At 45.3% G+C, this 26703-nt stretch overlaps 1 protein-coding gene across 1 annotated transcript in view; it reads left to right on the forward strand.

The window, feature by feature from the left end:
• LOC146829675 (diacylglycerol O-acyltransferase 2-like) overlaps positions 1-26703 on the forward strand; it is a 192305-nt gene that overhangs the window by 34830 nt on the left and 130772 nt on the right. The window contains exons 2-5 of the mRNA XM_085608348.1: positions 4570-4698; positions 14919-15026; positions 21167-21237; positions 23659-23863. Of these exons, the coding sequence (XP_085464474.1) occupies positions 4570-4698; positions 14919-15026; positions 21167-21237; positions 23659-23863 (513 nt within the window). The remainder of the gene's footprint in view (positions 1-4569; positions 4699-14918; positions 15027-21166; positions 21238-23658; positions 23864-26703) is intronic.

Genomic DNA, 26703 nt, shown 5'->3' on the forward strand with positions numbered 1-26703 from the left:
AATTTGTGTGAGCAGAGTTATATACACACAAAAAGCAAATGTGCCCTAGAGACTTACCTTTTTGGGGCGTACCACCCTTACTTCGTGAGGCAGTCCTCAATCATGCGTGGTTTTTGGTATCTGCCCGGTTATTGTGGGTGGTGTCTCTACAGTCTCTCACAAAAAATGACAGGATGGCCTCACACACCCCCTGGGTGTCATGCTTCATCATTGCACATCTTGAGCTCGTGAAAGAATTGTCTAGTGGGGGCCCAGACCCTTTCTCAAGGTGTTTTAAGATGGGTCTTTGCGGGAACAAGGAGAGGGTTGTCTGAATAAAAAGCACTAACTCTTGCCATGTATATACTTCAAATTTTACTTGTGACAGGGGAGGGTTGATTAAAAAGTAAAGGGACAGATGAGTTTAGTTAGATACTCCCGTCTAATCTAGGTCGACATGTTTCAGTCATGGGGGGCCCTCAAGGGGTTCGTAGCATTCTTCAGGACCAATTGGGATTCCTTATTGTCCCTATATTGTTCTCTATTGTCTAGCATAAACACACGCACACATTTGTGATGGAATAAACAATACCAGAATCCTAATTTCTGGTTAGATTCACTCATAGGAATTTCCTTGTCTGTTTGTACGTCCCTAATTTTGGGGGTTAATTTCCCCATGGAGGAGTCGAGTGGGGGATCTTGTAATTACACATTTGTCACAGTAACCTAGTTTTAGCTCTGGTCTTCTTCTGGTAGTAACCCGATCCAATCGATCATTGAGCATCTAAATTATGGTCCTCAGGAAAAACTGGTTTTACAATGAAGGTATCAATGATGTCGTAGAACATGTCATGAGTGATGTAATATGGGAGGTAATTAGCAGTGCATGGTGAAGGCGAAGTTATACTTTCTTAAGGGCACAAGTTATAGTTACTTGATAGACCATAACTGTCTCGGGCAACCCCATCCTCCGGGTAGGGGCGTGCGGCCTCTCCTCAAGCCAAATCTAGCCCTGAGGACTCCATCCCTCTGGGCTGCTGTTCTAAGGGAAGGGGGTGCACAGGGTGTGTTTAATCTGTGGACTTTATCCCACCCACCAGCTTCCCATTTGCTCGCTCCATCATCTGTCTCATCTTTGTCACCTTTTGTCCCTGCCATGCATGGTCATGCCTCTTCTTGTGTTTAGCCCTCCCCAGAGCACGGACCAAGTCCTTGTAAACATCCCCTGCTTTCGTTTTTACGACCATTTCAGGACCTACTTTTTTCTTTCTTTTTCAGCACTTTACACAGTGCTCATGCTTTTAGCAGCTCTGTCTCCTCCCATCCGCCCTCATACCCTGTCTATAGACCATCCCCTTCCACCTTCACTGCTTTTCCCATCGTTGCTGCTTTTCCTTTCCCCACCTCCTCCCTTCTGTCACTGCTTGCTCCATCGCACCTGCTGGTGCTTGCCCTGTCCTCCCCATCGCTTCTTTTCCCTTTCATGGCTGCTTTCTGTTTCAATCTCCTCCCTCCCATTTTGCTAGCTCTGCCGTACCTCCCAGTGCTTGCTTGTCCACAAAGCACTCCCTCTCCCGACCCCGTCACTCCTTTAAACCCCCATTGTAGTCTGTTTTGTTCTAGTGAGTGGGGGTGTGCTGCCTTTTAATGTCCTGTTAGTGTGTAGCTGACGTGCTGACTAGAGCATGTATGCACAGCTGCTATTAATTGGCACACGTGTAGTCTCTGTTTATTTTCTGTTCACGTGGGTACTAGACGTGTGTGCATGTTTACACCATTTTTAGTTGTTCAGCAATGGTGTTCATTGTTGAAAATACAGACCTCAAGTGAATCGGGTATGCTGATCACAGGGCATGCCAGAGCTTCTAAAGTACCAGTGTCGTCTGCTGTAATTGCATAGCCACGTTTCTCCTGTGCAAAATGTTTGAACTGTTCATGTCTCACCTTGTTGTTTCTCACTTCATAGGGTGGGACTCCTATTTCTTCAAATTTTTCCCATTTAGACTCTTTCTTATTTTTTTTACATTTGCCGGTGAAGCGTTTCTGTGCGCCATAGTTGCTTAACTTGAATTCTCTTCAAAGGAGCCAAGCTGATACTTGATGTCATCTCTCGTTCCATCCTCCGTCTTGCCTGGTCTCCCTTGTATACATACACACATGCCACTGAAATGCATGTACATAAACGAATGCATTTCTTAAAAAGTTGTTAAAATATGAACAGCACTTGTTTATTTATTTTTTGGCACGATCCAATGGTATTGGAGCGCTCGCTCTGTCCCTCATCTTGCAATAGCGGGAACACGAGTCAATGGTATTGGAGCGCTTTAAGTGCTCACCAGTTACATTCCATAATGACACATTCATTTTTACTCCTCATTCTGCTTCAATTAAGGTATTTTGTTTTACCCTTTCATTGTTGCTTCCTCCCGCCCTCTCCTATCTATACTTGCCCATCTCCATATTCTCATCTGCTTTCCTGCTTGACCCGTCCTCCCACTACCTCCCTCGTCGCTGCTGTTTTTATTGATTTTTTTTTTATCACGTTCCGATGGTATTTAAGCGCTTCTTTCGTCCTTCATCTCGCCATGATACTGACACCAGCCGATGGTATTGGAGTGCTTTAAGTGCTCACCAGTTACATTACACACTGACACATTCATTGTCGTAGGTAGGGGGAGGCATAAGTGATTTGCCCAGAATCACAAACTGTTCAGCGACCCTGAGATTTGAACCTGGTTCCGCAGTTTCCACTGTTGGCAGCTCTGGCCAGTACACCACATCTCGCTTCACTTCAAAGTTCCATAACTGCTTCTCTCCATCACTTCCACATTTGTTTAGCAAGACTCCTTCAACACTGAACAAGCACTGGCAAAGCCAATAGTTCTCAGCAATGTCTGAGCCATTGGCCTTGTCAATGTGAATGTCTTTTAGCCATGTAGTCTAGCAATACATCTGCTGTTCAGCATGGCTGAAAGTCAATGAAAAAAGTGCTCTGATGCACCCAGCGCAGGCCACGACATAGCACTTTCTTGTGTTCGGAGGGGCAGGACAATAAACTCAACATGGGGTCGAAGAGATTCGGCGTCGGCTCAACATCTTGTGATTCTGGGCTGTCAGTGACTTTCAGCCAGTTAGAAGTATAAAGTGACCTGTGGCTATGGCTTGCAGTGATGGGCACAAATGTGGCCTTTGTGATGGCCCTCCTCCCTTGTGGGAATTTCAAAGGAAAATTCATGTTCTGGGATTCAGCTCCCCACACCTCTTTTCTCCCTTTTCTGTGGGGGCAGTTTTCTCTCCTTGTGTGGAAAAATGCAAATATTTTTACTGCCCCTTACTGCCGGCTTTTTCGCAATGGTAAGGGATATTAGAACATTGGAATGTTGAGGCTCCATTGAAGACAATGGAGTGATCTGGGCTTCTAATGGCCGGTAGAAGCTGGGAGCTCCAACATTCCAATGTTGTCATTCACAGCTGTTGCTGTAAATAAAGGCCTCACGGAGCCCGCAGGGATTTCAGCCTCATCTGGCTCCGTGAGGCCTTTGTTTTACAAATTAATACATTCTGTCATCTATTTGCAAAATGTTCTAATAGTCTTCTAACCTTTGGTAGCGGGCTATACCGGCAATTCAATGCCCGCTCCCTTGTTAAATGCTCTTGCCTCCAGCTCAGGCCTTTAACACAGGAGCAGGCCTCTAATGGCCTGTATAGCCATTGGACCATCCACTCTAAATCAGGTAGACAGTTAAATGGCCAAACATCTGATGGCCTTTACTCTGTCATGCTGTCGGAGGAGTATGTAAGCCAGTAAACAGGCCCGTGGACTTTCCGTTTGGCAGAGAGGGCTCTCCGCCGTTGATACACAGCGTCGTTACGGCTCCTGGTGACCTGCTGCATCCTATGCCTGCACCAGTGCCCGAAACACAGCACTGGTGCAGGGTCAAAGGGGTTCCTGCATATGCATGAGGTCATGCCCCATGTAAATGAGAGTGCACCCCTTTGGGCTGGCACAAGTGTAGAATTTGAGCCCATAGAATGTATATTACAGAAGTGACCGTACAAACATCTGCAGCATCTTCTGTAATATCAAAATGACCCAGAGGTGCAGCAATAAGGTGGAAATTCTCTTATTGCCATGAGGACACTTTCTTTAGGACTGCGAAGGACATGGGTCAAAAACGCAGTCTTGACTCTCCTCCCTCAGTGCTGTATTAAATAATGCGCAAATGGATTGTTTGTGGTCAGGTGCAGGTCTGAAAATGTGTGTTCTCATCCCAGGCCTGTTTGCTTTCTGTGTAAACTTATTGATTTCCTCTTTCACCATACCAACACAACGTACCTGGTTAATCAGGTATTGTTTGTATACTGAGTGTGCCATGATGTTGACATATTCTTACAAACAGACTATCTTGGCTAAAGCTGGGCATTGGGTGTGCTGAGCCACATCCCCTTGGCCTGAAGCACGCCTGACCCCAGAACAGAAACATTGATTTAGCATTTAAAAGGGGCTGTTACCGCCCCCACCCTTGATCATGTCAATAGATCAATGAGCTGATAAGGCCGGATATAACCTCACTCTCTTTTGGATTCCAGGAAGCAGAGCCAGTGTCCAATCAGCGCTGCGCAACCTCTCCGTGGACACCTGGCTGCCCAGGGTGGAGTTCACCGGATGTTTACAGCTGATCTCTGTCCTGCAGTGGCTCTTCACCTTCCTGGTGATGGGTGAGTGTCAAGGATGGGCCTCAGGCCTTTGTTTATAAAGTGTTTAATCCACCTCCTGCTGCTAGTGTCCTTCTATCACAGCAGTTCTTCTCAGCCACAGCGAACGGGGTGTGAAGGTGGTCAGTGCTTCAGCCCTAAAGGTTAGGTGGTTGTCTGCAGATGAAGTGAGGCTCAACAGTGAGAGTTGGGCTAGGTGCGAAGGTGGTCTGTGCTTCAGCAGTAAAGTTAGGTGGTTGTCTGCAGATGAGGTGTGGCTCAACATTGAGAGTTGGGCTAGGTGTGAAGGTGGTCGGTGCTTCAGTCCTAAAGGTTTGGTGGTTTTCTGTAGATGAGGTGTGGCTCAACAGTAAGAGTTGGACTAGGTGTGAAGGTGGTCAGTGCTTCAGCACTAAAGGTTTGGTGGTTGTCTGTAGATGAGGTGTGGCTCAACATTGAGAGCTGGACTAGGTGTGAAGGTGGTCTGTGCTTCGGCCCTAAAGGTTTGGTGATTCTCTGCAGATGAGGTGTGGCTCAACATTGAGAGTTGGGCTAGGTGTGAGGGTGGTCAGTGCTTCAGCCCTAAAGGTTTGGTGGTTGTCTGCAGATGAGGTGTGGCTCAACATTGAGAGTTGGGCTAGGTGTGAGGGTGGTCAGTGCTTCAGCCCTAAAGGTTTGGTGGTTGTCTGCAGATGAGGTGTGGCTCAACATTGAGAGTTTGACTAGGTGTGAAGGTGGTCTGTACTTCATCAGCACTAAAAGTTAGGTGGTTGTCTGCAGATGAGGTGTGACTCAACATTGAGAGTTGGACTAGGTGTGAAGGTGGTCTGTTCTTCAGCCCTAAAGGTTTGGTGGTTGTCTGCAGATGAGGTGTGGCTCAACATTGAGAGTTGGACTAGATGTGAAGGTGGTCAGTGCTTCAGCCCTAAAGGTTTGGTGGTTGTCTGCAGATGAGGTGTAGTTCAACAGTGAGAGTTGGGCTAGGTGTGAAGGTGGTCAGTGCTTCAGCACTAAAGGTTTGGTGGTTGTCTGCAGATGAGGTGTGGCTCAACATTGAGATTTGGACTAGGTGTGAAGGTGGTCTGTGCTTTAGCCCTAAAGGTTTGGTGGTTGTCTGCAGATGAGGTGTGGTTCAACATTGAGAGTTGGACTAGGTGTGAAGGTGGTCTGTGCTTCAGTCCTAAAGGTTTGGTGGTTGTCTGCAGATGAGCTGTGGTTCAACATTGAGAGTTGGACTAGGTGTGAAGGTGGTCTGTGCTTCAGCCCTAAAGGTTTGTTGGTTGTCTACAGATGAGCTGTGGTTCAACATTGAGAGTTGGACTAGGTGTGAAGGTAGTCTGTGCTTCATCATCACTAAACGTTAGGTGGTTGTCTGTAGATGAGGTGTGGCTCAACATTGAGAGTTGGACTAGGTGTGAAGGTGGTCTGTGCTTCAGCCCTAAAGGTTTGGTGGTTGTCTGCAGATGAGGTGTGGCGCAACACGGAGAGTTGGACTAGGTGTGAAGGTGGTTTGTGCTTCAGCAGTAAAGTTAGGTGGTTGTCTGCAGATGAGGTGTGATTCGACAGTGATGGACTAGGTGTGAAGGTGGTCAGTGCTTCAGCCCTAAAGGTTTGGTGGTTGTCTGTAGATGAGGTGTGGCTCAACATTGGGAGTTGGACTAGGTGTGAAGGTGGTCTGTGCTTCATCAGCACTAAAGGTTAGGTGGTTGTCTGTAGATGAGGTGTGGCTCAACATTGAGATTTGAGTGGTTGTTGATTTGGACATGATGCCGCTGAGCACAGAGCACTGGGCAGATGTCTGTGGAGGTGACCCATTGAGCAGAGTGGACTGAATGGTCTGTGGAAGCGATGCAGCGCAGCACTGAATGCTGGGGGGTTGTCTGTGTACCTGCCTAACTTAGAATGAAACATTTCTTTGTCCATCTTGAGGACAATCATTTGTTGCAGATCTGGTTTTACATGACGTTTCTGCATTCACCGCATTCAGATTCCACAGACCAGTTTACAGAAAAGAAGAGCTGAGCAGCAAAACATGGGGCGGACTTAGAGAAAGAAACACCCTTTAATGTTCCTTTTCTGTGATAAAACAAACCGAAGTTAGTACTCACACATGCCCTGCTCCTGGCTGCAAGTGGGTTTCAGCTTTACCTTCCTGCACAAATCTTTCTATTCCCCTAAGAGACTGCAGTCTAAACAGAAGATTGCAAAACTGTGAGTGACCTGTAAGGAATCTGTAAACGGACGGGATAGAATCTGCCAGTGGACAGTATAGCATCTGCCGGTGGACAGTATAGAATCTGCAGGTTAACAGTATAGAATCTACAAGTGACCAGTATAGCATCTGCCAGTGGACAGTATAGAATCTGCAGGTAGACAGTATAGAATCTGCCAGTGGGAAGTATAGAATCTGCCACTGAACAGTATAGAATCTGCAGATGAACAGTATAGAATCTACAAGTGACCAGTATAGCATCTACAAGTGACCAGTATAGCATCTGCCAGTGGACAGAATAGAATCTGCAGGTAGACCGTTTAGAATCTGCCAGTGGGCAGTATAGAATTTGCCAGTAAACAGTATAGAATCTTCAGGTGAACAGCATAGAATCTACAAGTGAACAGTACAGAATCTGCAGATGGACAGTATAGAATCTACAAGTAAACAGTATAGAATCTGCAGGTAGACAGTATATAATGTGCCAGTGGACAGTATAGAATCTGCTGGTTGACAGTATAGAATCTGCCGGTGGGCAGTATAGAATTTGCAGGTGGACAGTATAGAATCTGCTAGTCAACAGTATAGAATCTGCAGGTGGACAGTATAGAATGTGATGGTGGACAGTATAGAATCTGCCAGTGGACAGTATAGAATCTGCCGGTGGACAGTATAGAATTTGCCACTGGACAGTATAGAATCTACAGTTGGACAGTATAGAATCTGCAGAAGGACAGTATAGTATCTGCAGATAGACAGTACAGAATTTACAGGTGGACAGTATTGAATCGGCAGATGGACAGTATAGAATCTGCCAGTGGACAGTATAGCATCTTCCGGTGGACAGTATAGAATCTGCAGGTTAACAGTATAGAATCTACAAGTGACCAGTATAGCATCTGCCAGTGGACAGTATAGAATCTGCAGGTAGACAGTATAGAATCTGCCAGTGGGCAGTATAGAATCTGCCACTGAACAGTATAGAATCTGCAGATGAACAGTATAGAATCTACAAGTGACCAGTATAGCATCTACAAGTGACCAGTATAGCATCTGCCAGTGGACAGTATATAATCTGCAGGTAGACAGTTTAGAATCTGCCAGTGGGCAGTATGGAATTTGCCAGTAAACAGTATAGCATCTTCAGGTGAACAGCATAGAATCTACAAGATAACAGTACAGAATCTGCAGATGGACAGTATAGAATCTACAAGTAAACAGTATAGAATCTGCAGGTAGACAGTATATAATCTGCCAGTGGACAGTATAGAATCTGCTGGTGGACAGTATAGAATTTGCAGGTGGTCAGTATAGAATCTGCTAGTCAACAGTATAGAATCTGCAGATGGACAGTATAGAATGTGATGGTGGACAGTATAGCATCTGCCAGTGGACAGTATAGAATCTGCCGGTGGACAGTATAGAATTTGCCGGTGGACAGTATAGAATCTACAGTTGGACAGTATAGAATCTGCGGATGGACAGTATAGTATCTGTTGGTGGACAGTATAGAATCTGCAGGTGAACAGTATAGAATCTGCAGCTAGACAGTACAGAATTTACAGGTGGACAGTATAGAATCTGCAGATGGACAGTTTAGAATCTGCAGGCGGAGAGTATAGAAACTGCAGATGGACAGTATAAATCTGCAGATGGACAGTATAAATCTGCAGTGGACAGTATAGAATCTGCTGATGGACAGTATAGAATCAGCAGGTGAACAGTACAGAATCTGCAGATGGACAGTATAGAATCTGCAGAAGGACACTATAAAATCTGCCAGTGAACAGTATAGAAGCTGCCGGTGGACAGTATAGAATTTGCTGGTGGACTGAATCTGCAGGTGAACAGTGTAGAACATGTCAGTGGACAGTATAACTCTCGCCCTCAACCTAGTCTTATTCCACTCAACATGTCGAGTGGCTGAATAGAATTTATGGGCCCCTGCAAACTCGAAGGGCCGGATTCACCTGTTAAATATGAGTGTGTAGTGTATGTTGACTACTAAACCGAGGTGGCGCTCTCCACTTTTTTTTGCTATTCAACATTTCCGAGTGGAAAGTTACATCTAGGTGTCGACTTACCAGATCAGGGGGTGGAGCCTCGTATAACATAATTTATGAGTGTAAAGTTACTGTTTGTAGCTTTTCACTTCTTGGTGGACATCTCCATCACCGAGGGAAAGATCTCCATATGGTACAGTAAGGTAAATGTATTAAAGTTTATTATTCTATTAAAAAAATCAAAATATTTTAATGTACAAAATAAATTTAAATTAATTTAGAAAATGTTATTAGTCTAGAGCGATTACAATAAACTGTTACACTACATTAGCTTATCAACTTAAATGTATATTAAATAATAAATCAGTTTAATTATATTTGCATTTCTAAATAATACAGTTTTAAACAATATGTATGTAAGATATACAGCGTGAACCAACCATACAATGTATATTACATGGCGTTGGGAGACATCTTACAAGTTCATGTACAATCAAGCAAGGATTACAAAAATTTGTTTTACACACTTTTACGTACAAGAGGATAGGTGCTTTGCCCAGAATCACCCAATGTTGAATCTAGCTGCCAAGGCCAGAATTCAAGCTAGATAAGGTGTTTCCAAAGTTGGCAGCTCTAGCCACTAGGCCACATCTCCATCTTTAAAATGTTTACCTCCTTTAAAAGTATTACGCACCCTTACTAAAAATGTTATTTTTATTTAATATTTTCTAAATTTTGTTAAAATTTGTAAAATTTAAATAGTTTTTCTTTTGTAATTGAGGTTTAATAGTTTAACTTTTTTTGTTTAAATTACGTGTATTATTAAATTTTAATATAAAATTCAATAATGAAGCAATAATTATACTGAGCCAAAAAGGCAGCAGAGTGAGGAATTCGGTCAAAGTGAAGGAGACCGTCAACTATTGACAGTAGAGGTAGCTGGTTTGTGAATTGTTACTGCCTTGTTATGTAGTGTTATTTAACAAGTTGCGTCTCCAGCTCTTACCTAAATTCAAGCAGTGTTGGGGCAGCCCTTATGGATAAGGGGATGTTGTTCCAGATCTCGGGTGCATGCATAGGAAAGACATGTTGCTTTCTTTTTCTCTTTACACTTCCTAATTTACAGTCTGATGGTGACCTGGCTCCAATTGTGCTGAGAGCCACAAGAAATTGTGAGTTTGTCCGCAAGATAAATGGGGGTGCTGATTGTGATAGCTTTGTAAATAACGCAGCTGATTTTGAAGATGGTGGGCTCCCGTAAGCAGAGCCAATGGAGATCCATCAGGGTAGAGGTGATGTTCATATATTTAGTGAGGCCCTGGATGGGATGTGCTGCTGTGTGCGGGATGACTTCAAGGGGTGTCTGTGTGCCTGTGAGGCAAGAGAGGAGGGTGTCACCACCATCCAGATGTGAGAGTACAAGGGCTTGAACAGATGTTTTGATGGACCTTTCCAGAAAAAACAGTTTCACTCTTTCTTATAAGAGCTGCTACCAGGGCATCTTTGTTTTTGGTACCGTTTCCTTGAGGATGAGGCTTGTGTCCAAGATGAATCCAAGTGACGTGATAATTCTGTGAAACTTGGGGTTTGAAGATGTCAAGGTTCATGTAATGGAGCCATTTTGTACTATTTCTTGCTTGTTGTTTTGGCAAAACCCAGGAATTCTATCTTGGTTGAGTAGGGCTTCAGGTAGGTGCTGGACACCCAGGTCTACGAGAGATGCAGGCAGTGTTTGAGACATTGGATGTCTGGGGCAAAGATGACTTTCTAGAAGAGTTGTGTACCATCAGCATATTTGTGATTCCTGATGCTGCTATCTGTGAGTAGTTGGTGAGTCTTGATGCTGGTATCTGTGAGTAGCTGGTGAGCCTTGATGCTGGTATCTGTGAGTAGTTGGTTTGTCTTAATGCTATCTGTTAGTAGTTGGTGAGTTTTGATGCTGTTATTTGTGAGTAGTGTCCCAGGGGACTCCATGTCGAGACTGAAGATGACAGTAGACAGAATGGAACCTTACAGGACTCTACAGGTGATGCAGGTCTTATTGGACCTGACGGTCCCCATGCCAGCAAACTAGTGTCGACAGGAAAGGTAGGGGGAGAACCACTGAGAGACAATACTAGTGAATCTCATTTGAACTCCAGGGTATGGATGAGAGATGGGTGGTTGGTTGTTTCTAAGGCAACAATATCAGCAGGCGGGGGCGTCTTCATCTTGGATAAGGAGGGTGTCGTCTATGATGTCTAAGGTAGTGGTCTCTGTGCTGAAGCATGATCTGAAGCTGTACTAGTAGTCATGCAGGAGATGATTAGCATTGATGTGATCTTGGGGTTGAGTGTAGACTACTTTTCCAATTATTTTGCAGATGATGGGTAGATGAGTTCTAGGCCAGTAGTTGGCAAGGTCATCAGGGTCTAATGTAGGTTTATTTGGGAGTGGGATCTGACCGGTCATGAGAGCTTCTGTGAAGATGCCTTGAGTGAGAGAGGCATTGACAATGGTGAGTGGGGATGAGAAAGCTTCCATGGAGAGAGCTTTGATGGAGGACAAGGGTAACACATCATCTTTGTAGGAAGTGGTTTTTGGGAAATTGAGCAGGTTGGCATGAACTGTGACACCAGACTTTGAAGGATGACCATTGTGGAAGCCTACACAAAGGGTGGATGTAAGACAAGAAGTAGACTTGGTGGTGTTGATGTGCCCTCGGATTTTCTTTATTTGTTTCATCAAAGAAGAGGTTCATTACATTACACTTGTCTGTGGAGTGTTGGATAGACGGATCGGGTAGGTTTTAAAGGTGCTTGATTGTTGTGAGACCCGTTCTGCTTCTGTTATTGGCTTCATTGATGGTGTTACTGTAATACTTTTCTCTGGATGATTTCGTTGTCTGCATGTTGTGCAGAGGGACCTCCATATAACAATGTCACCATGAGTTCTGTTTTTATTCCATTTCCTTTCCTGTATATAGATGTTATGTTATAAAATTCTTGTAAAGCGCATGTACACCGATTGGCTTCATGGCGCTGTTTCTAGGAAGTGCCGAACCCTGTTGGAGTTTATTCGTATGCTTGATTCGACAGCCATGTCTTAAGGGATTTTCTGAAGCTCAGCAGGTCTGTACATGATCTGATTTCAAGGGTAAGGGAGTTCCAGAGTCTGTATGCCAGACTTGCGAACCTGCAGCCCCCTGCCGCTTCAGCTTGAAGGAGGGAGTTGCCAGGAGGTGAAGGTGAGCCGAGCGTAGGTTGCGTGAGAGTACACCTCTAAATAAGGCTATCAATGAATTTGGGGCTCCGGCCCTGTAGGGATTTAAAGACCAGGCAGCCTACTTTGAAGGCGCAATGCTGGGGGACGGGGAGCCAATGCAGATTCCTCAGGAGCGGAGTGACATGTTGTCACCTAGGTTGCTGGTAGATCAGTCTGGCCGCTTGATTCTGCACCGGCTGTAGATGTTTGGTTAGGAATGGTGGCATTCCAAAGTATGCTGAGTTTGCGTAGTCTAAGTGAGACATGACCGTGGCTATCACAACCTGTATCAATGCTTCCCGTGTGAGTAGTCTGCTGATCTTTCTAATCTTCCTTAGTTGGAAGAAGCAGGTTGAGATCACAGAGCCAACTTGGGTTTTTATTGTCAGGTCATTATTTATTGTGACGCCAAGACTTTTTGAAGGGGGCAAGGGGTGGGGGGAGGGTCCCAGTTCCATTGGCCAGAAGTGTGGGCCCCAGGAGTTGTGGCCGCCCCCCGTAAGGACCAATTCGGTCTTACCTGGGTTAAGCTTTAAATGGTTGCTGTCCATCCATTGGCGGATGTGCAGCATGGTAGTCTGAAATTCGAGGGTTGATTCAGACGAGTTGTCAATAGTAAACATTAGTTGCAGGTCATCAGCGTAATTAAAGGTGGCGACTTTCCTCTCTTTGAGGGACCAGATCAGAGGGAGGAGGTGGAGATTAAACAGATGAGGGGATAGTGAGGAGCCCTGCGGGACACCACAGGTGGTTTATAACTTTGGTGCCGTAAACTGGGCTATGCAGACTGACTGGGAGATGTAGAGTTCATTGTTAGTAATGTTGTTAAGAAATTCCAGGGTGCTGAAGGTTGCCATGCAATTGCTTGTTTTTGTTTGAGCATAGATGTTCACATAGTTTTCCCCAAAAACATTTAAGCCATTTATATGGTTGTTGGACCTGGAGTTGGTGTGCGAGAAATAATTTCATGCATTAAATTATCAGTGGAGAAGTCTTTGAAGGATCTGATGGTTTGGTCTTGACATTTTAGGTTGATCTTCATTAGTTTATAGACTGCTGAGCAAGGAGATAAGCATATTAAAGTGGTCAGTCCAGGAGTATGGGTGGTTCGCATTGAATGGTTAGGGATGGTGAAAAGGCAAGGTCGAGGATCTGACCTTTAAAGTGCGTTGTTTGGCTGATGTGTGACACCACGTTGCACGTGTTGAGGAGGCTGAGGTGGGTGTCTCTTATTTTTTTGAGGTTTTTTTGTTTGGGAGGTTGAAATCATCCAAGATGATGGCATGGTTGTATTAGATGAATGAGATGGCAAGGAGGTCCGAGAATTCATCAGTGAAGTCCTTGTTCTGCGTGGAAGGCCTGTAAATGAGATGGAAGGCAGTGGCCTGAGTTACAGACAGTGTGAAATGACAAGTCAGCAACTCCAAGGAGTCAAGTGTTTCTTACCCGCCTTGGGTGCAGGACTAGAAGGACTTATGGATGACAGCAAGACCTCCTCCCTTCAGATGTGTGTGGTCCACCCAATGGATGCTGTAGCCTTAGAAAGAAGGACATCTAGGTTGTGTGAGGATGTGGGGGTGAACCATGTTTCTGTGATGAAAAAGATGTCAAGCTTGTGGTAGGTGAGGAGGTCTGCGATATCTGGTGGTTTGAGTACCTCCGAACAATTGTTAATGAGCATTGTTTGAAGTGTGTGTTCTGTGGTTTAAGGGTGCACGGCAGCCGCGGCCTGTGTAGGTAAGAGCAGTGGGGCCGGGGGGATTTGACAGATGACCACAAGGAAAAATTAAATAAATAATTTATTTTTCCTCGGCGGCGTCTGTTGTGATCCCCTCCCCCATCCAGCCCACCACCCTACCGCTCTTACCTGCACGGGCCGCGCTGGTGCAAGGCAGTTAGTGGGCTAGGTATGAGGTTGGGTTTATATGTTGTGAGTTTGAAAGTGGTTATTGGGATTGGCAGTATGGGTTGCTGGGTGGCAGTCAAGATTATATATCATACCGTGTAGGTTTCAGAGAAACAGGGGTTCTGCCCAATGCTCTTCCTGGTCATAATAGGCCAAAACTGGAAATGTCATTGTCTGGGTCTGTCCTTTGCTGAAGACACACGAACGAGGTGGCTGAAGTAAGGAGAAGTGAGAGGAGGTCATGCAACATCCTGTGCAGGTGGATGATGAGAAATGCAGTGAACTTAGCTCCTTTGCAGATGGGTGATGAGGAATAAAGGCCACTTGTCTGGCTTCTTCTAAAGAGCGCTTTGGTGGGAAACCAGTGATGTAACTTTCTGTGCAGATGGATGGTGGGAAATATTGTTTGTGCATTGCATTTTGTAATGTGTGAGTAGTACTAGGGTAGTACTACTTATGTACTACAAAATGCATTTTTTCAATTGGGTTTGTAATGTTTACCTTTCTTTGCTTTTGTGAGGCGCCCATTTTGGCCAAGACACTACAACCTGCTGGATACACCCCATAATCTGTGAACACCTCTATGAACTTCCTTCAGGGCCCAAAGTAAAAAAATATTCCTACTCGAGGTTTATGCAGGAGGTACAGATGCGTAGAGAGATATAATCATATTAAGATAAACAAAGACTGATAAATATGACTTATAGAAAGTTATCTGTCCAAAGGGGCTCCCCAACCAATACCTGGCAGTGTCAGAGCCCTCTTACCTCGCTGGATGTTGGGCGCTTGTCTGTGGAAGCGACGCGCAGTAGGGTCGTAGCTGTGATCACTCACTCAGGTGGTTTGTTGGTGCACTCACTGTACCCTGTTCTCCTCACAGGAATTATTTTTCTGCTGATCCTCATCTATCTGGCATTCACAGTCTTCTGGCCAGTGTCCATCCTCTACCTAACCTGGATTCTGCTGGACTGGAACACGCCGCAGCAAGGTAATGCTGGACATGCACAAATTCATTCACGTGGGCATAAGCCATTTTATTTTACATTTATTTATGTATTTTATTAAAGGATGAATAAAGATAATTTATATGTAAACACTGTAGAAACACGAGGTACATAACGTAACACCGTAAGTCACAAAGTACAAATGAATTGTATTTACAAATATTCTAAAAAGAAAGCTCGACACCCAGTAGTAACAATATTCGGTCTTCCTGTATCTTGTGGTATCCATGCTTAATGGTTTGATCCATGAGGAGCACTGTGGTTCTATACCGGGTCACAGCACAGCAATGAATATACAAAGGTTAACACTAGTATTGCTTTTGGCGACAGATAGGGAAGAACTGGCATTGTTAGCAGCCAATCATAAAAGAGGTTTTTGGGCACCTTAAACTGGGTCTATCTGGTGGAAGTCCTGAGGCTCGAGGATTTTGGTCTTTCGGGGATTGATGAATTTGCTGTGTACAAATCCTAGTGCCTGGGTCCGGAGCAGCAGGACAATATCAGATGGGTGGACTATAGAACGTAACACTGGACAGGGATGCCCGCTCTCACCCTTACTCTCCACTCTGCCACTTGAACCATTGACAATCCTCATCAGGAAGGATTTCAAAGAAGAGAGGGTCACCGCCGGAGACACCACTCCATCGCCTCCTTCTGCATCGATGATGCTTTGTCTTGCTTACAGCTGCCTAGAAATTCTGTACCAAGGCTCATGGTGCATATGGAGGGAGTTTGGGAGGTATGCCCCCCAACCCCTGGCATCTACTTTTTCAACCTCTTTTTAATGACCTTATATCAGGTAATAAAAAAACCTTTGGAGATGCACACCCTCAGGACTCATATACCAGGGAGTTTTCCCTGCTATGTACAACTAAATGTTTATTTAGATAATGCATACTTAGGTCCTTTTAGGATTATGCTCTACCAATCAAAAACATTTAAAGTGCAGTCTATTATTATACACAATCATAGGCTTTTGGCAAAATGCACGTCTAACAAGGCAAGTCTACCGGATGTAATTGACACATTTTTTAGGGCAAACTGTGTTATAATGAGCTGGGGTGCGTGAACTAGTTTAGCGCTGGTGTCGCTCGAGATTATTGGTTTGTCAGGACAGCGCCTTGCACGAGCTTGCTCTTTGGCAGAGCGTGTCAGGATCGAACGTAAGCTTCAAGACCCTTTGTTTGCCACGACAGGGCGCAACGCTGCATCTGTGGTTGTGGCGTTCAAGGGATGTGGCCAGCGCATAGCATTGCAACCGCTTTGATGCCATCAACCTCTCCTCAAATACTGAAGTGAGGGTTGCCGTGCTGTGCTGTCTTGCCATGTGGGTTGTTGTTCTGGTGCTGTTGAGGTTCCGCCCATTTCATCGTGGGCATCAAAGAGGGACTAACGCAATTGCCTGTAGTCAATATGGAAGTACCACATAAGGAAGTACCTCGATGTGTGGCGTGGCTGGTGTCGTGACCTGCTGGTCACTGTTCTAATTGTTCTGTTACCAGCCACTCCCTGAGGGCTGGCTTACACCCCACACCCATCCACCACAGGCGTCACAGGACATGTGAGCCTGACTATAGAAGGGGCCAGGCACACGTGCCCTGGGCCAGTTCTACCAACTAAGATACTGCGTCCGTGTCATTATTAGTGCATGGGGCAGCGTGGACAGGAACACTGTGGCCCTGAGCTGCTGTGTGCAGAGAGGCATCTGAGAACGGACTGTGGTCCCTGGAGGGAGAAACTCAAACTAGCCAAGACTGATGTAAGTGCGCAGCAGGTGTGTCCAGCGGCAAAGGGACGCCACCACAAGTAGAAAAAGTAGGTCCGCAAGCCACCCGAAGCTGGAGTACCATCAGATGAAGGATGGAGAGCGCAAGGAGAGAAGTTGGGCCGAAGATAGTACCCTAGACCCTGATGGTACGAGTTTGGAGCCATAAAGCGAAAGGATGACCTGCCAGAGGTCGGCAAAGACAACCTGCCAGAGGTCGGCGAGGATGACCTGCCAGAGGTCGGCGAGGATGACCTGCAAGAGACCAGGGAGAAGACGACCTGCCAGAGTTCAGCGAAACGGTGACCTGAGAAGAGGCCAGAGAAGCAGTGACCTGAGAAGAGACCAGAGAAGCGATGACCTGAGAAAGGACCGAGAAGATGACCAAGGGGAGGTCAGTGAAGATGACAGAGGAGAGGTCTGACAAGATTGACCAGAAGTCAGGATATGAGGGCCTACGAGAAGTAGTGAATGGAAGAAGGTCGCCGCAACGACAGGTCTGGTCACCGGACGAAAATAATGCATTGTCCTAGGGGTAGGATAGGACCAGGGAAACCCTAGTAAAGTGCACGTCACATGGAGAGGCCTGGTCAGAGAAGAAGTGCAAGACCTCATGGAACTAGACCCTGTCACGAAGTGAAAGAACAAGAAAGAGGAAATGGTGTGGCATGACGCCACCGCAGATGAAATTCCAAGATGTAGAGAAATGAAGACGAGTGTGGGATCAGACATCTCGCACACAAAGTGCAAGAACGTCTGGAATGGAGCACAGTACCTTGGAAACATCGGTGGCACTTTGAGAACCTAGCTATCCAGGAGTCTTCGTAACGCCAAGCAAACTTGGTGATGGCAGAGGCGAGCAAGCTGGACCATTTGTGACAACCACCTTTGGGGTCACACGGGAGAATGGACGGTGAGACTGCTTGGACGCCCTGAAGAAGAGGATCCGACCACTCCACACCAGACCGTGGCGACCCAGGGACAAAGGCCTAAGAACGCCAGTGAGAGCGGGTCTCGCCACGAGAGATGAGTCTACTGCTGCTCTCCTGCAGGTCCTAGTACGATGAAGATCTCGTCCTTGGTGGCAGGAGTAATCTTATTAGGAAACAATTACCCTTCAGGTGGAGCGAAGGCCTTGAGTGTGGGACTTCCTCTACATACCTCGAGGGTGGCGAGAGGGGCATTCAGGTGAGAGAGGGATGTTTTTAACTACTCCGCCATGCTGTAGCTAGAAGCACTGCTGCCTTTGTGAAGATGCTACAACTACTAGGAATGATTGGTGAAAACGTGACATGGAGAAATCGGAATCCACGGACAGCTGCACTCGGCTCGCCGGATACTTTTAGATGGGAATTGGAAAAGATAACGTGAAACCGACTGATAAGTTGGCTCAGCGCAATACTTACGCTTCACTGGCTAAGGAACCACGAATTTTGAATGTTCCAGTCTTGGATTTGACCCCTATGTGGTCTGGAATTTTAACCACATATTAAAGGTACCAATTGAATAGAAAATAGCCTTGAGGAAGTCGTGGGTTAATGCCCCTACACGACGAAACACGTGTTGGCTGTGACTAGGATGTCCCATTGAAAATAAAGAACAAGGAAGACTAAACCTCGCACAAGAAATTTATTGCTATTGTTGTTTCTGACTCACACGTCACAACTGTTTTGAAATTTTGATTAATACGAGTGCTGGGGATTTGTTGAACTGTTACGTAGAGCTCTTGCTCTTCTGTGTAGAGTTGGTGGTTTCTCTATACCTTACAGCACCGTCAGATTAATTGTATGTTAATTTATAAATGTGAATTTCCCTTTTAGCGCCTAAGACACCTATGATTAATACCACTATCTTTAACTGAAAACGTGACATCTACCAGATTCGCTATCACTCCACCTGCACCGTCACAGAGAACTGTACATAGAGAGACTTTGGTGTCAACTTTAAACGCATTGAGTCAAAGTAGGACCGGACCCGCAGGGCACTACTGAACTGTGCGAAGCCGAACTGGTGATCCAAGCTACAGTTGTACCATCGACTTGTTTATGCAAGCAGCTGAACAGACTCAGTGGATGTTTTCTGTTATTATTTTATTCTCTCCAACAGGTTGGACATTGTTGTTCCAATTCGAATAAAGTTTTGGAGGGATGTAGTGACCTGCTGGTCACTGATCTAGTTGTTCTGTTACCAGCCACTCCCCGAGGGTTGGCTTACACTCCACCCCACACCCATCCACCTCCAGCGTCACTGGACATGTGACCCTGACAATAAAAGGGGCTGGGTGCACATGCCCTGGGCCAGTTCTACCAACTAAGATACTGCGTCCGTGTCATTATTAGTGCATGGGGGCCTAGGGCCCCACAACATTACAGCAGGGTCATAGAAAGAGGACCAGGACTTGTGGCATGGTTATAGAAAGAGGACCAGGACTTGTGGCATGGTCATAGAAAGAGGACCAGGACTTGTGGCATGGTTATAGAAAGAGGACCAGGACTTGTGGCATGGTTATAGAAAGAGAACCAGGACTTGTGTCATGGTCATAGAAAGAGGACCAGGACTTGTGGCATGGTCATAGAAAGAGGACCAGGACTTGTGGCATGGTTATAGAAAGAGAACCAGGACTTGTGGCATGGTCATAGAAAGAGGACCAGGACTTGTGGCATGGTCATAGAAAGAGGACCAGGACTTGTGGCATGGTGATAGAAAGAGAACCAGGACTTGTAGCATGGTCATAGAAAGAGGACCAGGACTCCTTCGTTTGGAAGTGTGTAGGAAAAGAATAAGTACCCGGTGGTGCAAGGGCAACAGATCTAGCCAAGGAGGAAAATTAATAAATTAATTCATGAATAAAATGCAGTGACAACAGTGGCTACTTGTGTTGTTTTAGTTTATTTATAAATATTGGGAAAATTGGTGTACAACGCTTGCAGAGACAACGGTGATGACATTGCTTATTTTGAGTTGTTTTCCAGGATGTTTTTCCGACAGTGATGACTTTTACTTTTTTAGATGTTAACAAATGGTGCACTACACTTGCGGAGACAGCAGTGAAAACTTTTATTCTTTCAGTTTGTTAATTTTGTTTGTGTGTCAACTGGACTTGTGAACTTTCAATATGGATGCGCAGTCGGTAATTCCGCCTCCTACGAATAGTCCTCATGAGCATGGAATGGAAACAAGCACCTTCTATGTTTGTGTAATGTTTGTCATTTTGATCATTTTATTTCTGGTGGTGTCTCTAAATAAGTGCATTGCTCCAGTGTAATTATGATTTGTGTTGTACGTTTTTCACAATTCACATGACCGTCATAACTCACAGACAGCGAGCATTGCCCAGCAGGACGGTACTAATAAGTATAGGATGATTGCTTACTGATTATTGAAAGTACTTCACCACAGATAAGAGTTAGGAAGTAGGGATCTAGAAATCCCGGGACCCCTAGTAGGACTGCTCTGTAGGCTGGAACACGTCCACCCATTACGACAAAGGGAAAATGGTCAGTCCCACACATCACTATAGTTTTTAATCATCCCAGAGGCTCATCCATTATATTAAATAGAGATTCCGGGGTTCAGTGTATTGGGATTTTTAAGTTGTCTAGGTCCTAGTTCCAGTAAGCTGCGTCCTCCCCCCCAAAAAAACTACTCCCCATAACCACACAGCGCCCATTCATCTACTAGAAATTTCTCCAGTGAATGGGGCATGGCCAATGATGAAGCATGACACCCAGAGAGGGTGTGCGGCCATGCCTTACAATTTTTGTGTAAATCTGGTTGGCCCTTCATATATTGTGAGACAGGGCATGGTGGATGGAGAGCTCCCATACAGTGGGTAAGTGCCTATGAGTGAGCCCTTCAGTAGGTCTCGCTTTCTTTGGGTGTTTGCTGTGATATTCCAGTACTTCTGGGAGACTTGGCTGTCTCTAGGACACATGGAGTCACAGCTGTGAAGGAGACACACCTTGAAAACAAGGACAGTAAATGAAAATGCCAGACCCTTCTTTAGAAAAGCCATCTACAGCAGGATGTAGATGTAGATGTGATTTCGCACATCTCCACTTACTACAGTCGGGTGAGTGTATAGTTGTTCTATAGTAGGAATGTCCAACATATGACCACAAGGGATGAATACATTTACATTTTTCAAAAAATCCACAAGAAATAGGTTTACACACGATTAAGCCGAATTGAATTGGGAATTACTTATTCAGTGGGTATTCTGAAAATCTGTCCTTGATCTTGCTCTCCTGGACCTACGCCAAATACCCCAATGTAGCGTATTGTTTCACTAATTTGTCACTCACTTTCCTTGGATCCGGATGGTGTGCCACACCCTCTAACATCTTTTCTGTTTTCCAGGAGGAAGACGGTCCTCTTGGGTCCGGAACTGGACCGTCTGGAACTATTTTCGGGATTATTTCCCTATTCAGGTGAGAACCCAAGTGGATATTTTTACAGGTTGTACAAGGTGCAAAGAAGCAGTAGCCGCCTCTCTTACACATTGAAAATGTGCCTCAGGTCTTACACTGTCAGTTCTTTGTTTTCAATAAGCTGTATTGATCACATTAAGTGCGATGCAAGTCTGACTTCTGTGAAGTTTGCTAAATCTCTCTTTGTGGTTTGTGGATTTGTGTGCTTCAACTATTGAGGTAGCACAACACGTGGAGTGAGTGCCAACAAAAGCAGAATACTAGCTTTGCGTGTTTAGACACACAACTACAGTAAAGATCACATATCTGCAAATGGGAATAAAAAAGGACTATGTGTACCTTGACATAAAGTTTATAGGTTTTATCCTTTTCGTTCTTATATGATTACTATTTCATTCAGGGGTTCTCTTAGAAGAAGACCAGGAAAAGTTAGTTGAACAGCAGTAAAAGACTTCGCTTAGACATTTACATTCACATGTACAATCTTACTAATGTTCTGTGAGCTCTCATATACGAGAATTTTATGACTTAGTTTGGGAATGGTGGGAGAATTGACATGATAGAATCCATTATGAAAAGATCTCCTCATCACCTCGTTCATCAGCCTTCTTGAGTGACTTCCACGTACCAGATAACACAACCTGAAAACACAAGGTACACCCTCTTCAACCTCACTGATACGCTCAATATGATACAGCACGTCGCACAAACAACACACTCCAAAGTCCAAGTTCTTGAACTAGTTTTCTTAATATCACCAACCATTTAATGAAGGTCACCCATAACCCGTGGACTGGATCGACCAGTTTGCCATCCGTCTCTCCCTTCTCAGCACCCTACCATCAAACCAAGGTCAACACAAAAAGAGAAGACCAAATCTTCAGATCCTTCAAAGAATTCTCCATCGACAATTAAATGCATGAACTCATCTCTCCCTATTTACTCCACGTCTGATGCCAACACCCTTCAAACAACTTCTACGCTTTTTTGAAAACTATGTGGAAATCCGTGCTTCAATTACCACAAACGCAAGTGCAAGCGAAAGCGAAAGCCTTCAGCACCCTGGTACTCTAAAGAAATTACTAACAATAAATGATCCATCCACAGAGAAGATAGAAGAAGGAGGAAAAACAGAACTCTTGATGACCTTATTGTACGGAAGTCACTCCGTGCAACACAAGACAGCTCATCACACCTGCCAAAGTAAAGTATTGTAACAACACCATCAATGAAGCCACTATCAGAAGAACAACGCTGATTAAGACAGCTCATGCCAGATCTACCTATTCCTCACTCCACAGAAAAGTGCAAAGCCATCAACATCTTTTTCAGTGAGAAATAGAGAACATTCAACAGCACGTCAACAACACCAAGCCAGCTTCATTTCCTATGCCCACACCCCTTGTAGAATCCTGCAAAACTCATCCTTCAAATCCCTTTTTCTCACAGATCTCACTGACATACTTAACTCTCTCAAAGTCAATACCTCTAAAGATGACCACTGACGCTCACCCATCATCAAAGCTCTCTCTAGGGACACTCTCACCGTTTCTCACCATTGTCAATGCGTACTCACTCACGGCACTTTCCCAGAAGCTCTCCAGTCAGGCCAGATCTTCCCACTCCTAAAGAAACCTACAGTAGACCCCCGATGACCTCGCCGACTACCAGCCCATCATTCAACTAGCATTTATTGGCAAGATCATTGCAGCGTGCGCAACGAAATTCGTTTTATTTATTTAATTGTTTACTTACCTCCGTTCATCCATATTCCAGTGTTTACTACCCCCCACCCTGCCCTTCCCCCGCCCCATCGCACTCCCACCAGGGGCCGCTACTGGTACCAATGGATACAATGCACTTGTAATACAGTAGATGGGATATTCGTCACGTTTGTGACAGAGTAACCCATCCGCGGAGGTCAAAAACAGGTCTATTGTCATGAAGCACAATTGCTGTTATCATTTTGAAGACCCTCTATGAAATATCAGTCTTCAGGCCGCTTGTGTGTCCTGACTTGAACAGGCATTCCTGGTTTTCTGCCCTGGCTGCACTTTCAGGGCAGCACTTTCTCCGATTCAAAATGACTACTTTTCAACCCTTCACAAAAATATCTCAGGAATTTCCAACTTTACCTAAAATATTCCAGGACCAAAGTTAGAATAATAAATGAGCCTCCTGCAATATTTGGGGGAAATTTGCTCTCACTTTGCACACCTATTCTTTGGAAGCTACACAGGGATGTCCAGCCTCGGCTACAGCATGTGTTTTTGACATGCATTGCAGAGGTTGGATGGAGACAATACCTTCTCAAACGCCCTCTTATGAACTGTGCCTGAATCATATTTCTCCTTCTCCTCCTCCCTGTTCACTTTATGTTTACTTTTCACTCCCTAACCCATGTGATTTTCCTCCCTCCAGCTGGTGAAGACCCACCCCCTCTTGCCTAGCCGCAACTACATCATCGGGTGCCACCCCCACGGAATCCTCTGCATTGGCGCATTCTGCAACTTCATCACCGAGTCCACCGGATTCTCTGAGAAATTTCCTGGCATCCGACCCTTCCTGGCGACACTGGCCGGCAACTTCCGGCTTCCGGTCCTCCGGGAGTACATGATGAGCGGAGGTGAGCCCTACTCTCTGTTGTGACGCGCAGAAGGTGCGCTGACATAGGCAGGCCACAGGCATTCATTGGTCAAGTAGCAAGGATTTTGATTGGCTCATTTGAATTCTGATCAGGGTATAGGTCAAAGAGTGGAACCCACTTACTGGCTCGAATCTTATTGAAACATGAATGTAAATCCCTGCTATGCCACCCACAGCTGAGCCAGCCTGTGAGGCAATGCAAAAGACTGGTATGGGTGGTGGATTCAGCCACGAGTCTGCCACACGATTCATCGAGTAGGGTATTTTTATTTATTTTTTGTTTAAATCTGTTCATAGAATAATATTTTCTTGTTTTTTTAGATTGATTGCGTCAGTGTTCTCTTTACAGATACATACAACTAATTGTTAACTGTACAATACAGTGAGTATTATTGCAAAGGGAGACATGACATTTAGTACAGTACATAGTATAAGAAAATCATTCAGAATTGCACATTAGGGATGACTGATGTTTTACATGTTCCCAACATGTGGGCAATTGCACAAATACGAGTCTGTGAGCTGAGAAGTAAGTTCACATGTGTAGGAACATGGGAATATAAAAGTTGTGTGTGTGGCTATTTCCAATATGTGCAATGTACCATCAAAATATTGTTCAGACTACCATTTTATTGCAAACAGTGAACTATAATGATATAAACCATTAACAAAATAGACCACAGCGTTTGATATCTCCATGGCTGTTCTATCGCCTTCTGTATTCTATGGGACTGAGTCCAATAGCAATGCTATCTAATATAAAGAAAGGAGTGTGGCGGGGGATGGGCAGATGGCGGGGGTAGTGTGTCGGCACAAGAAAGTCATAGACCCGGGGTTCTCAGCTGTCTCCTCTGTATGGGCAGTTTGTAAGGTAGGTAGGATGGAGTCCCAGTATGTGGCAATGGGATATTTATGCACTCCCAGTGTGTCCTCTTTGCGTAGTGCCACACTTTCGGCCTGTGCCCAATTGCACATTGAACGCTACCAAGCCTTAAATGTCGGGGGCTTAGGAGATTTCCAAATCCAGAAAATGGGAGGCCACCTTATGTTTTTAACTCCTGCGATATAGCCCAAGTAGACATATCTGCCAATGGTGAGAGTGTGGGCGCTCAGCACAATTAGTTAATGCCCCATTGACAGCACTGATAAGTGTGTAGGGTATGGGCATGTCCACAGCACGTGTAGTAAGTCAGCGTCTATACCTAGGCATTGTGGGCATGGAGCAGCTGTCCTTCCGTAATATTTACTAATCTTAGCAGGGGTAAGATAAGCCCTGTGTACTATCTAGTAATGTATGAGTTTGAAATGAGCATTGCCTTGGATGTGTTGTGGGCCCTCCAGGAGTGAAGCCCTTCTTTGTCAGTGCAAGGCTGGGACACGTCTGTCTCCCAGTGTCGACTCGCGTGAGATGTCTGCCCTCCCTGTCACTTGTAAATATTGCACCGTGAGGTGGGTCAGATTTTCTAGGGTTATGTCTCCCCAATGATGTTGAAGCATGGCAAGTAGGGATTGGTGGACTAAGAAGTGTGCTGGGGACAGCCATAGAGAGCCAACAGTGTCTCGTATGCTGCTATCTCTGTAGAGGTCACCTAAAGATGGAAGCCTGCAGCTTGCCATGCTGTCAGCTCCGTTGACGTCATCGGACCCATAGTTCTAGGAGTGCCCAGTAATGCCAGCCCTGGCACATAAGGTAGAAAGTGTCTGGTAATGTGTAAGCACCTCTGATAGCATCTGTGCGCTATATCTAATAAGAGCGGTTCCGGTGGTCGCATTTTCGTGCAGGGATGAAATAAGTGCGTTATTGCACATGAGGGCCATCCAGCGTTGGATGTAGCCGAATCGGATAAGTAACGAGCCAACAACCATTGCACAAACCACTGCATTTGAGGGGTTAAATTGTAGTCTTAGAACTGTGGGGCCGCTAGGCCTGCAGCTGTGGAACAGAGTTTCACTAGGGCTACCCTACATCTTGATGCGTTCCAGATAAAGTCTCTGTTCTGTTGTTAAAATTTCCGAAAGAACACAGCTGGAATATAAGAGGGGAAGATCGGTGAAAAAGTAAAGGAGGCGGGGTAAAACCACCATCTTGAATACAGACACCCTCCCCATGACCGCTAATGGCAGTGTGCGCCAAAATGTCATCTGTGCAAGTAACGTCGTCACTGCTCTTGAAATGTTACCATCAAACAGATCCGCTTCGATGTGGTATATCTGTATGCCTAGATACCGAAAGGTGTGCAGTTGCCAGTCCAGTCACACCCCTCCCATCTCCAAGTCAGGGTTGCCTGTATGCGGGTGGAAGGGGAATATGCCTGACTTCGCCCAGTTGACCCTTAGGCCTGCTATGTCAGCGAATTGTGTTAGAATGGAATTGATTGAGGTGGGAACATCGCATACGTACTGAAGGTATATTAGGATGTCGTCGGCGTACAAGGAGACCACATGTAGGCCATTGCCTACTGTAACCCCCCAATAGAGCCCCCTGATGACGTAGCATTAACGCCAAGGGTTCAATAGCTTGAGAGAACAGTTTCGGGCACAACGGACAGCCTTGACATGTGCCTCTGTGGATAGTGATATCTGCTGATAGGAGGGGTTCTGTTTTGACTCTGATTGACGGGTTAGTATACAACAATTTCCCCAGCCCAAGGAAACGATCACCAATTTCATATTGGGCCAATACAGCAAAAAAATAATACCAATCTAGCGAGTCAAAGATCTTCTCGAGCTCCAATACCAAACAGTCAGGTGTTGGAGGTGTACTTCATGATTAGGGATCCCGGTTTTATGGTATTTATTTTTTTACCATTTCCGTCTGTA

Source organism: Triturus cristatus, chromosome 5_2, assembly GCF_964204655.1.
Source record: "Triturus cristatus chromosome 5_2, aTriCri1.1, whole genome shotgun sequence".
NCBI classification, from domain to species: domain Eukaryota; kingdom Metazoa; phylum Chordata; class Amphibia; order Caudata; family Salamandridae; genus Triturus; species Triturus cristatus.